At 44.3% G+C, this 13397-nt stretch overlaps 1 protein-coding gene across 1 annotated transcript in view; it reads right to left on the bottom strand.

Moving 5' to 3' along the window:
• Positions 1-13397, bottom strand: part of HSPA4 (heat shock protein family A (Hsp70) member 4) — a 2799623-nt gene that overhangs the window by 616940 nt on the left and 2169286 nt on the right. Inside the window, 1 exon segment of the mRNA XM_044069267.1 lies at positions 1635-1754. Coding sequence (XP_043925202.1) covers positions 1635-1754 — 120 coding nt within the window.

Genomic DNA, 13397 nt, shown 5'->3' with positions numbered 1-13397 from the left:
CTCTCTCCTTTTTACACAACAATGTAAACAATTTACTCCTACTTGCTCTCTCCAACACACGCTAAACTTCAACCTATTCTTGAATAAACTATATTCATTTTTAATCAAATTTGGGTCTAAATTCATGCAAACAGTTTGATATATTATACATTCTTCTTTTACATTTTATTGCATTATTTTTGGCCATATTTCCGGTGATATTCAGATTTTAACTGCTATAGTTTTATAAACTTGTAAATCTTTATCTGTGTGCATCCACCACTTCTGGGTCTGGAAATGATCCAATGGAGATCTGCGGCACACCTCAGGGAAACTGAAAACAAATGACTAAGACCCCTTAAAGCTAAACATGGCCATTTGATTTGGGTTGTGGTAGTCTTTTGGCTTTTCCCTGTTAGGGGTTGCCACAGCAGATCACATGTCCACTCATGATTGGCAGTGGAGTTTTACGGTGTAGAGTTGCAAGTCCGGCACCCAGCCTTCCACAAAAGGCACACTCATGCACGCACTCACGTCTAGGGCCAATATAGTGTCTCCAATCCACCTACAGCATGTCTTTGGGATGTGGGGAGGAGACCGGAGCACCCAGAGGAAACCCAAGGGACCACAGGGAGGACATGCAGACTCCACACAGAAGGCACCTCAGCCAAGGACTGAACTGAAGAACCTCTTGCTGTGATTTGGGTTGTGGTAGTGAATGTTAAAAATATGAAATCATTCACTGTGCAAGGAATTAAGATGGCATCAGAAGAGCATAGGAAGTTCTAGGAACATAAAAAGGAAAAATGTTTAAGCTAGCAGGAATCATGCAACACAGTGAAGGAAAGACAGAAGATGGTACTGCATTTAAACACTACTATGAAAATCTCTGGTTTCGCAAGCCTGACTACACATGAAATAGCAGACTACCACTAAGAACAAATGTTTAAGTGTACAGTGTGCAAAAAGGCACCTAAATAGTGCCACATGCAATCTAAATGCAGTAAGTCACACTCTTGTGGGCTAACCATGGTTGTACTATGTACTCAGCAGTACTAAGGGTAATACTTTGGTCCACTTAATGCATAACTATAACAGCACTTCTAAACGTATACACAAGTACGCTTTTTCAGTGCTTATGCTGAACATATGCTCAATGTAGTAAGAGTATCATACAAGTAACTCCTGCACACATGAAGGGCAAGCCTTGACACCTTTAAATCTTAAATATGGTGTATGCAAAACTTGTACTACAAAAGCACCAGATAAGCCTGCATGCAGTTAAGGTTAACTGCAGCCTTATGAGCATGCTCCAGAAATGCAACCAACAAATAAAGGCCACATTAAAGTTCGTGGCAGGACTCCAACATAAACAGCAAATGTTTAATAATTTATACAGCGGGAAAGATGCTAACTAAAAAAATGTACACATTGTCTGGGATTAGAAAGAGTTAAGACAGTAAGAAATGTGACCAAGGTAAGGGGATAACCAACTCAGAAGTTGCAGTACAACACAAAATACACCTGTATTTTTACTTTATTATTCTGGTCCAGTAAGATGCCAAAGGGTTTAATGGAACTGGCTGATTTTTTATGGCATGATTTAAGAAAAAAAATTAATAATGTAAAAATCAGATTTAAAATGGATGAATCACCTCCATTTCTTCAGATTCTGTCTTGTTTTCTGATTGTGCCTGTTGCTTGTTGCTTTCTGGCTGTGTTTGCTGTTGGTTTTCTTCTACCTTTGCCTGGTCTTCCGGGTCAACTTGCATCTTCTGGCAAAACAGTTAAAGTATCCATCACTACAATGCATATAAATATTAAAGTACAAAATAAAATGCAATTATCCTATTATATTTGCAGTAATAATTTCTTTACAAAATCTTCACCCACAAACTCCATTCCACATAATCTGCAGAAGGATTAAGGGACTGTTTAAAAGAGGAAAACTGCATCTTAAGATGTGCATGCACTCTTACTTTGCCGGACCACCAAGGGGAGGGAAAAAAATTCCTGATGCATTATGTTGAGTTTATCCTGTTTACAATTAAAACTTGCTCCCCACCACCCATGAATGATGCATGCTGTGACCTCAAATGTTAACTAGGCAAAAGAAGTCATTCTTCTTCTGCCAGCCATTTAACAGCCTTGCAAGCACCAAAACGGAAATCAAGAAGCAATGAAGATTTTGTACCTCGACTGCTCGTAAAACATGTATACTGTTCTTCAAAATGAAATTAATTCTTATGTCCAAGCAACTGTTCACCTAAAAAAGACTGGAAAAAGCAATCCCTAGCATCTAGGAGGATGCTTAAAGTTAAAGACCAATGTATCTGCTAAATCAAACAAAAAACAGTGATAGGTCCCACAGCTTCAGTGAATTCCAAGCAGTAAGCCATTAGGGTGGAAAAAGCTTCACATCTAATCAGAAGAAGCCCCACTTCAAGTCATAGGAGTATAATAACTAGGAAAAGATAACTGCAGTTATGATTTGTCAAGAGCAGACCAATCAAACATTGTAAGCAGTCTTTCCTACTAGGAAAGAGTGGACTTTGGTACAGTGAGGACCAAGATGCAGAACAGCAAAACTATCCATAGTATAAATAAGTGAAAATGTTAATGACAGGACCATCAGTCCCTCAGGAGAGGGGGACAAATCAACAATCTACTGAAATAGCAAAACTGTCTCAGTGGTTACCTCTCGAGAATGAAAGGCTCCCAACAACTGAAGGGCCCACATCACCCTCCCATTTTCTCTCCCACAAGGCAATTGGGTGAAAATGACAGGTTCAAGGATGACATGAACACCTTCTGGAAAGTGGGAATATGGAAGGGAAATCTGACTCCCAATTGTGCAAAGGTAGTCCTCAATATCTACAAGCTCAGGTCACGACAACTCCTAGACAGAGAAACCCCTCTCAAATTAAGATCAGCCATAGAACATTTTAAACACTTCCAGCCAAACAGCAGATAAGCCATGCCTGTTGAACATTAAGCTCACGTTATAGTTCATTAGGTTCATAGTCTAGTACTAAGCTAACTGCCCTTGCGAGCCATTTTAAGCTTAGCCAATTATCCCTTGTGAGACTCAAACCCTGCACCTTGTGTTTGAAAGGCAAACACCTTAGCCATTAAGCCACCTTCCCAATAGAAGTTGCAAGAGAGCTTCTTTCCAACACCTTTTGGAGATCCAAGTGGCTATTTCAGCACCCAAAGCTGGACTTGAATTTTACCCTCCACAAGGAAAAAACTGCCTCTAAACTGGAGATGAAGAAAATAAAGCCAATAGGACTTCCCAACAAGAATGTCCACAGCACACAGTGTCAGAATAAGGTACTGCTCAACATACATGGAATCCCACCCACCTGAAATTAAATCAGGATACCTCAAAGGCAGCCATACAACAATACTAGAATAGCCAGTAAAGAGGAGGAAAGGCCAGGAAAAAAGAATGTGGCCAGAAACCAATGAGTTATTACATGTCACACAAAAGGGGAACATCTCTGAACAAAATAAGAGTTCATAAGTGTGTACCAGGCTAAGGGCCCTGGAGCCTTTACAAGCCTAGCCCATAGGATTACTCTGGCATCGTGCCACCCGACCTTAGTTCCTGGTGACTCTGTCGAGTAGAGCCACTGGAGTGAACCCGGGGTGAATTTTCTATTTCCCTTCCACTCAAGATTTTTGTTGAAGAGGGCCAGTGAGGTGGCTCTGCTTGACATGTATGGGAAGTCTATTCCATAGCATGGGCAGTCTCTGGAACCTGTCCCTCCAGCATATTCTGCTGATTGTGGTAATGAGGTTGAAGTCTCTGGAGCATGTGGTGCAGAGGGGACTGGGATTTCTTTACATGTAGCAATTCTAACAGAGCTGGGTCAGACATGGCTTTGTAAGTCAAGCAGAGATCGCCTCTAAGCAGGCGAAATGAGACGGAGAATAGTTGGGAGTTTTTTGAGTCTGTCCATAAAGGACAAGTGTTTAAGGCCAAGGATCCTCTGAGGTACTTTTGCGGCCTCTCCAGTTGTTGCAGGTGTCTAGTGAGGTACATGCCAAATGGGTCATTGTACTCTATGATTGGCCTAATGAGGGAAGAGTAGAGAGACAATGACCTCTTTCTCCCTGGATGCAAAACCCTTAGTAATGAGATGTGCCACACAGAACGAATTTCTGACCACAGTGGCAATGTGGTGGTCAAGAGAGATTGCTGTCAACCTGTGTTCCCAGATCTCTTGTAACGCCTTCTGTGTTCAGTGGACTACCATCAATGTGGTAATTCAAGGGAAAGTACAGCTGTGTACCTACTATAAATGTAGATGTTAGAGTGCATTCACTGTTGCAGTCATTACACTAGGGTTATCCTGATGGCAGGCTACCCCCGCAGTCGGCCTTAATTCCAAAGTCTAGGTCCGGCATCGGTTGCTGTCGCCTCTTCCCTGACGTCAGGGCGCCAGGGGTATAAAAGATGCAGCCGACGCCATTTTCTTCAGTTTTTCTTGCCCCAGATGTCACGTGCCCCAAATGGGTAGGCTGAAAATTATGCCAATAAGTACGCATGCACAAAAATAAACATTTCCTTCATCTACAAGCAAATACACCACATGGGTTGTATAGGATAGAGAAGTACAGGTAAGTCCCAGCAAATAAAAGGGGGATGGTGGGTAACCTGGACTGCAACAGTGAATACACTCGAACATCTACATTTATGGTAGGTACACAACTGTACTATGTTCATCGTGTTTCACTGTTGCAGTCATTACACTTGGGTTGAATCCCAAAGCTGAGGTTGGGTGGCTGGGTCTAAACAGAATTAGGAGAGGCTAAAAGGCCCTGCAGAACTGCAGTGGCAAAGCCTGCTCTGGATTTAGAGTCGAGAGGTAAGTGGTAGTGCTTGGTAAAAGTGTGCACTGAACTCCAAGTTGCAGCATCTAAAATGTCTTTGGTTGGTACTCCTCTGAGGAAGGCTGAAGTGGCTGCTGCTCTGGTTGAGTGTGGCCTAATGCCCTTAGGCACTGATTTGCCATGTTGTGAATAGCAGTAATGAATGCAGTGGCCTATCCATTTTGAAATAGTCTGCTTTGAGACGGCCTTTCCTTGTGATCCTGCTGCATATGCTACTAAGAGTTGCTCAGTCTTTCTGAAAGCTTTAGTTCTGTCCAAGTAGAAGTGTAGCTGTGTATGTCCAAAGAATGCAGGAGTCTCACCCTTATTCTGTGGGTTTGGATAAAAGGTAGGCAAATTAATGGTTTGGTTAAGGGCCACACTAGACACTACCTTAGGCATAAATGTCGGGGTCATCCTCAGAGAAACCCTGTCTGGATGGAAAATGATAAAAGGTTCCACAGCCATGAGTGCCTGTAACTCTGAGACTCGTCTTGCAGAGGTTATTGCTAGGAGCAGAGCGGTTTTCCAAGATAAGAATTTTATTTCAGCTGTACTGGCTGGCTCAAAAGGCAGCAGTGTGAGTTTTTCCAAGACATAACTGAGGTCCCATGCAGGTATTGGTGCTCTCCTTGGAGGTCTTATGTTTTTGGTCCCTCTGAGATACTGTCTTAACAGTGGATGTGAAAAAATTGGTGGTTCCGTATTGTAATGAGCTGAAATGGCAGAGGCATGGATTTTAATTGATGAAAAGGATAGGCCTTTGGTTCAGCATCTCAATTGGGTATTGTAAAATCTGAGGAATATTTGGTACAAACGTGTCAATTCCTTGTGCCTGGTTCCAAGCCTTTTCCATTTTTCTGCATAAGATTTTCTGGTACTGGGCCTCCTGGCCTCCAAAATAACATCCATCACTGCTTTAGAGAGATGTGTGTTCTGAATGGCTACATTATCCGGCATGCTACCAGATTTAGAGTTCTGAGTTGGCTGTGCAGGATCTGATTGTTTCGTTGGGTCAACAAATGAGGAATTAGAGGCAATGTCCAGGCTGGGCCTTGAGACAAGCTCTTTAGGATTGGGTACCAGTGCTGGCGGGGCAAATCTGGAGTAATCAGAATAATTTTTGGCTTCTCTTGTCTGACCTTTAGGAGTACATTGGGGAGGAGAATCAGAGGAGGAAAGGCATATACTGTTAGGGTTTTCCAGCTGAATGACAGAGCATCCACTTTCCATGCTTGCTTGTGATAAGCCCTTGTGCAGAATCTCTGTAGTTGGCAGTTCTGAGGGGAGGCAAATAGATGTCTGGGCATCCCCATTTCTTTATCATCATGCTGAAGACTTGTGGATCCAGTTTCCACTCGTGGGGATCTGTGAGGTTTCTGCTTAGTTCGTCTGCCAGAGCATTTCTCTCTCCTGGCAGGAATTGTGCTTGCAGGTGAACTTGAAAAGTCAATGCTGTGTCCCACAAAGTCATCGCTTGTCTGCAGAGGGGCTAGGAATGAGTGCCTCCCTGTTTATGTAGCACATGACTGTAATATTGTCCGTCCTTATCAGTAGTTGTCCTGGATGGAGTAGATCCTTGAAAGCTGTCAGGGCATTCTGAACAGCTAGCATCTCTTTTTGATTGATATGAAGATGCCTTTGGCTTGTGGGCTATGTGCCCTGAATATATTTTCCTGCCAAGTGGGCTCACCAGGCATAATCTGAAGCATCCGTTGTTATTGACTGCCTGGCTGTGGGGTAGGGTGAATGGCTGTCCCTTGTTGTGGTGACAGGCCTGTGCCCACCATCGAAACTCTTGTTGCAGGCAAGGAATGAGGGTAATTAATGTTTCCAGGCTGTGACCATGTTGAGTCCAAACACTTTTTAGATACCATTTTAGTTTCCTCATATGCAGTCTGGCATATGGAATTAGTAGAATGCAGGATGCCATGAAACCCAAAGCCTGCAGAATTTTTCTTGCAGATAACTGGGTCTTTGTTGCCAACATTTTGAAGTAAGAAGACAGTTGCCTTTGTTCGTCTGGTGTGAGATGAGCCACCTGGGCAGTTGCATTTAAGCTTGCAACCAGGAATATTATCTCGAGAGGGTACTAGTTTTGATTTCTTTTCGTTTACTGTGTACACTAGGCAAATTAGTAATCTTTTTACAAACGCCAGATGCTTTAGTAGAATGTCCTTGTTCTCTGCTTGAGTAAGGCAATCGTCCAAGTGAGGATATATTTGAATTCCTCTTTGTCTGCAAAATGCAATTACTGGTGCCAGGTATTTTGTGAAGACCCCGGGCGCAGTAGATAAGCCAAGGGGCAGTGCAGAGAATTGGTAGTGCATTGAGCCAGCTATGAATCTGAGGTATCTTCTGCAAGATTGTGATTGGAATATGCAGGTATGCCTCTTTTAGGTCCAAAGTTACAAGCCAAGCCTTCTTGCCCAGCATGGGCAGAAGCTGCTGCAAAGTCAACATTTTGAATATTGGAAAGTCCAGAAATGTATTTAGAAAAGACAGGTCCAGTATTGGTCTCCAGGCTTTGTCTTTTCTGGGTACCTAGAAAAGTCTTGAGTAAAATCCTTGTCCCTGCTCTTGCTGTGGTACTTGCTGAATGGCCCTCATGTCCATGAGGAATGTAACTTGTTTTTGTGCCTCTGCCCATTGATTGCGTCACAGGTCTGGCACACCTTTTGCCCTTGGCAGGGTGTGGAAGTGAAACCTGTAGCGCTGGGACACTATATTCAAGACCCATTTGTCCTGGGTGATCATGTGCCAATTTTGAGGAACAAAGTGCTAGTTTTTCCCCTAAGGGGGCAGCCAAAAGATAAGTGCTTGGTGCTGGCAGAGGAAAGTCATTGGGACTGTTTCCTGTATGGCTGTGATTTGTCTTCTCCGCCTTTGGAGGTAGAAGCTCCCTACTGTTTAGGCCTATATGAGCCCTGGCGCTGGGATCTGCCTCTGGGGCGTCTGTATCTGCCTCTTTGTGGCCTGTCTGACACTGGAAAGGACCAATTCTTTGTAGGCCAGTTCCTGCTAAATCTGGGTGGCTGTACCTGTAAGAAATCCTTTACTGTTTACATAGATTTTGCTTTGTCCTCCATTTTCTTCAACACCTCCTCTGCTTTAACACCAAATAAGGTGTCATGCTGTAATGGAGCATCTAATAATTTTGCTTTAACATGATCGGGCAGATTCAGTTCCTTTAACCAAGCATGCCTCCTAATGACAGAACCTGTAACTGCAGCCCTCCAAGAGGCCTCCAGAGAATCAAAACCACATTGCAATGTATGCTTTCCCACTTGTTCAGTTGCATGCAATAAATCCTGTATTTCCTTATTTTCTGCACAATCATAATTTGACATGTTCTGTTTTAGCAGTGACATTAAATATTGCTGATATTTAAGCATATGAAATTGACAATTTAAAGCCCTCACAGCCAAAGCAGCAGAAGTGTAAACCTTTTTTCCCCATCTGTCTAGTACCCTTGAATCTCTATCAGAGGGGATAGGGTTTTTTGCAGTAGAAGCCTTGACCCCCTTGGGACCCTGAGAAATAGTTTCTGGGTCAGCAGCAGGGTTTTTATAAAGAAAATGATGTGAATCTGGAACCCTGTAGTATCTGTCTGGTTTAACAGGGGCGGGAGGTAAAGAGTCAAGAGAAAGGCCAGACTCAGAAAATACATAATCTATAATGTCTAACACAGGAGGAATATCCAAAGGCCTGTGCCGAGGGAGTAAAAGAAAATCTCTAAGCCTTTTCTTAGATTCTGAGTAGTCTTGGCTCTCCCACTGGAAGTGCTCCCTCATGGTATGCAGGCTTTACCCAAAAGAATAATCCTCAGGCGGTGAGGCTGAAGGGATAAATTCTTCAGCATCAGAATCCTCATAAAGAGGAAGAGAGTATTCCTGTTCAGAAGAGGAGTCAAGAGGAAATGGAAACCTGATCTAAAGATTCATATTCTGTCTCTTGCCTAGGCCTCTTGCCAGGAGGGGGATGGGAACCCCTGATCAATGTAATTAGGTCTTCGACCATTTTGAACATCTGTTTTTTTAGGCATGGTAGCCTGTCCAGGAGAATGCTGTACTTGTTTCTTTATCTTTAGAATTGCTTTAGTCTTTGCTTTGGAAGCTGAAGTAGGCTTTACCTATAAATGTGTAGGTCTGAAAACATCCTAAGAAGCAGATGCCTGCTCAGCGGCTCTGGACCCATCTGAGGGAATTGTTTCCGAGTGTCCAATACCTTGAGTATCCAAGAGGCCTAGCTGGTTCAACATGGGAGTCGTCAGCGGTCTGTGGCTCTGAGGTAGCAGGCACCAGGGGCTGCAAAAGAGCCTCACTGAGAACCGGCAACTGGCTTAGCAGAAGCCTCATCGTCTGTTTTGGACCTCGGATGCCTGTTCTTTTCCTTGCGCTTTTTATAAACGCCGGTCGTCGGCTGTTCTGACGGCATTATATAATTGAATCTTTGGCCAAAGTAATGAAAGGCAAAATCATACAGACGCTTAATAGTGCATTGGTTAAATCTAGCACAAAACCGACAGCTAGCAACGTTGTGATCAGGGCCTAGGCAAGGAATACAGTAAGAATGAAAATCCTTATGAGGTATTTGCTTCCCACAAGAAATACAAGTGTTAACTTTTTCTGACATCGGACTGGAGCAATAAAAAAGTTTCCCCAACAGGGTACTTGGCTTTAATGAAGACTTCGGATCTGAAATTCGTTTTTGAAAATCTCAGGAGTCGGCCAACCGGCACTTGCGAACTGCTTTTGCTTCGGGCACCGCGCAGCAAGAAAGACTGAAGAAAATGGCGTCTGCTGCAATTTTTTATACCCATGGCGCACTGACGTCAGGGAAGAGGTGACAGCAACCAACGCCGGACCTAGACTTTGGAATTCAGGCTGACTGCGGGTAGCCTGCCAGCAGGATAACCCTAGTGTAATGACTGCAACAGTGAAACACGAACATCCGGGTTTTTCCCAAAGGGGATGAAGACATTTTTTGGCGTTGAGCTTAAGGCCATGGTTCTGACACCAGTCGTTGGTCTCACTGAGGCCTTTCTGTAGAATGTCAACATCACTTGGGGAGTTAATAATAGCTCCCAACTTGCAATCATCTGTGAACTTTGTCAGCCAAAGTCCCTTCGTGTTGACCTGGACTTGAGTAGATACCAAAAAGGAGAGGACCCAGGACTGAATCCTGTGCGACTCCACTCGTGACTGGTCGGCAGTCTGACTTGGAGTCAGCTACTTTCACACTGTGGGTTCTATCTGTGAGCCAGTTTGCAACCCACCTAAGTGATATAGGGGTTGATGCCTAGCTTAGCATGTCTTTCTATGATTCCTGAGTGGGGAATGGTATCAAAGGCCTTGGTCAGATCAAGGTAGGCTGTATGAACCACCTTACCTTCATCCACAGCTCTGGTGACTGACTCAAAGAAGTCGACCAAGTTGAGCAGGCATGATCTACCCTTCACAAAACCAAACTGTGTAGGATCAAGAGTTTGGAAATTCCTTATATCCTTGTTTATTAGGTCCATGTTGATGCGTTCCACAGCTTTGCATATCAGACTCGTCAGGCTAATGGGGTCTGTAGTTGCTCCTCCTTTGTGGAGAGGGATGACTGTAGCAGTGTGCCATTCGGTAGGGACAAAGTCTGAGGTGCGGCTGTGACTGCACAAGGCACACAGGTGAGGTGCCAGTTCACTCTAGCTCATGTAGAACACAGCCAGGGATACTGTCAGGTCCCATAGAAGCTGTATTCTTAGCCTTGGAGAGTGCTGTTTTAACCTGTGCAGCAGTAATACTGGGTGCCTGGCAATCTACTAGTATTGTGATTGATCCTTTGGGGGGGGGGGGGGTAAAGTTAGCAATGAATCTGTCCGTCAGTATGTTTGCAATATCTGTTGGCTCGGTATAGGAGGTACCATTGTGCAATAGCTCCAGAGCAAATCTGGGTATTACCATGGAGATTCTTTACCTAACTATAGAAGGCCTTGTGGTTGTCATTACTATCTGCTGCAATTCTGTTTTCATAGCTAGCTTTAGAGGATTTGATGAAGGATCTCAACCTTTAGTTGAGGCTGATTAGGGAGTTTTTCCAGTCTTGGGACGTCACCTTATTCTGCATCAGTTTCCTCCTTCTGTTGTAGAGTTTGTTTATGGCAGGGGACCACCACATTGGCTTCCTTTTTTTGAGGAGTGAGTCTTGGATCTATTGGTTATGGCAAGATCCATGCATTTGTGTACATGTTCGTACAGTGCATTGGTGTATGATTTGGCAAACATGCAACTATTCTCCATTTGCATGGGTGCTGTGAAGTTAGCCACCTCTGTTTTTAGGAGACAGTTAGCTTTGGAGGAGTTTTTCATGGTTGTTACCTCTGTGGGGGTGGGTGGGAGGGATGTCGATTTCCAAGGTGATTAGCTTGTGATCGGATCTAACCAGGGAGGAGTTGACTATTGGTATAGTGCAACAGTCGCCCCATGTTAGCAATGACCAGGTCAAGGATGTTGCTACCTCTAGTGGGGTTAAGAACGAGCTGGTCCAGGGCATTGGAATTATTGAATTCCAGAAAGCGTTGGGGAAGTGTATTGGTACACGAGTAGTTTTCCCAGTTAATGGAGGGCTAGTTGAAGTCGCCCAGTCTGAGAGTGTTAGGTTGGACCCTATTATTCTCCAGGGTGCTTAGGAATGTGGAGTGCGAATCTTGGGACATGGTTGGTGACCTACAGCAGGCTACAACCTGAATCTCTGTATTAACCTACGTTAGCTGCATCTGAAGCATCTCTGATGAGTTACGTTGGACTACCAGTCTGGAGGTGTACGCATCCTTTATGAATATGCAAACACCACTGTCTTTGGAGCTTGTCCAAGTTCTTGCGCCGAAAAGTGTGGAATGAGTTGTAGCCCGGTAGTGCAGGGGTGCTTTCTGCTGCCTTGAACCAGGTCTCGTTACAGCACAAATGTCATTGTTCTCCATTTTAAGGAGTACTTTGAGCGAGTGCATTTTGAGATTTCGACTTCTAGCGTTGAGCAGCATGACCCTCAGATTGCATTTGTCTGTAGCTGTTACGGTGGTAATTTGGTCTTTGGAACACAACCTAAAAAAGGCACTAGAGGGGTGGCAAGAGCCTTAGCCAGTATTCGGAAGCCCAGGGGTGACAGATGCAGGTCATCTCTGGCAAACCAGAGATGTCTGCCAATCATGTCATCCCAGGCAGACAGATACTGGATACCCTTAGAATGACACCAGAGACTTAGCCAATTGCTGAAATCAATCATTTTCTGCTTGTACGGTGGAATTCTGGGTGATGGTAGGATGCTGCTCAGGGCTAGGGTCAGATCCGCCTGGGCTACATAATTCGAGAGCTCCTCCAGGTCTCTCTTCATGTAGTCCAGGGAGGTACGTCTCAGGTGATTCACACCCACATGTACAATGAAAGAGTCATATTTGTACCTGTTGTTGAGGGACCCGAGTGCGTGTGTTATGTGGCGAATCCTGGCACTTGACAGTTACTTTCTCCTTATTCGACCTAGTGAATGGGTCATCAGTGTGCCTTACTATCGAGTCAGCTATGACTAGTGTGTGTTGGGCATGCTGTTTTGCCTCAGGGGCTTTGGTTGAGTGGCACACTGTTTATGAGAGTTGTGTCTCGTGATTAGTGTTGTGGTGGTAGAGTGCGTTTCTGCCTTGGAGGTCTCTGCTGTTTGGTTAGATTTTTATTGACAGCCTCCGCGAAGGTGGGTGCGTGGTTTGTGATATGTGAAGGCAATGCTGATGTGTGTTCTGGAGGGCTGTGTGTTCCATGTGGTGTGATGCAAGTGTTGACCTTCTCCTCTTGACCAGCTATTCTGGTCTTGGCTGAAGAGTGCGTGGCTTCCAATTTGGATACATAAGTGCATCTCTCACAAGTCTGAGTTTTGGGGGATAAAAGGAGTGTGTTGTCAGTGTACATGAGGCAGTTGCTACATTGCCTCGATGCCCAAGTTCACCAGGTTAATAGGAGAAAGCAAAGGGAACTGACCATTACACATGCCTGGAGGGGTGGGCCATTAATAAATACCGGAGTGGTTTCCTTGTAGAACATTTACTGCTGGCAGCACCTGTGTACTACAATAACTGCTACAAGAAGTCTAGTAAAGTGCTTAACTAACAAGCTAGTAAAAGTGCAGGAGAGGACAGAACTAGCAGATCTAAGGGAAAAATTGAAGAGAAGACTTTGGCACTGCTCAGAAGCTTACAAACAGTCCTGGATACAGCAAATCTGTAACTGGACTAGATTAGTTACAGAAAAGGTGGGAAACAAGTGCAGATGTGGGCTTTTAAACCAGAAAGTTGAAAGATGAAAAAACTGCCCAAACGTTCAAACTACAATTTCTGGGCTAAAAACCACTCCTCTTGTGGTAGACAGGCTACCTAGTACTTACCACTCCCACTGAAAAGCTGGAAGGCTTCCCTCCAACAAAGAAAGGCTTGGGGGGCTCAGAAGCTTACCAACAAGTTATACAGCAACTCTGTATCTGGACTACACTAGTTACAGGAAAAGTGGGAA

This window comes from Protopterus annectens, chromosome 4.part0 (genome assembly GCF_019279795.1).
Source record: "Protopterus annectens isolate FY-2018-M chromosome 4.part0, PAN1.0, whole genome shotgun sequence".
NCBI lineage: Eukaryota > Metazoa > Chordata > Ceratodontiformes > Protopteridae > Protopterus > Protopterus annectens.
The sequence above is the reverse complement of the archived record's forward strand: the minus strand, read 5'-3'. Positions and strand labels throughout refer to the sequence as shown.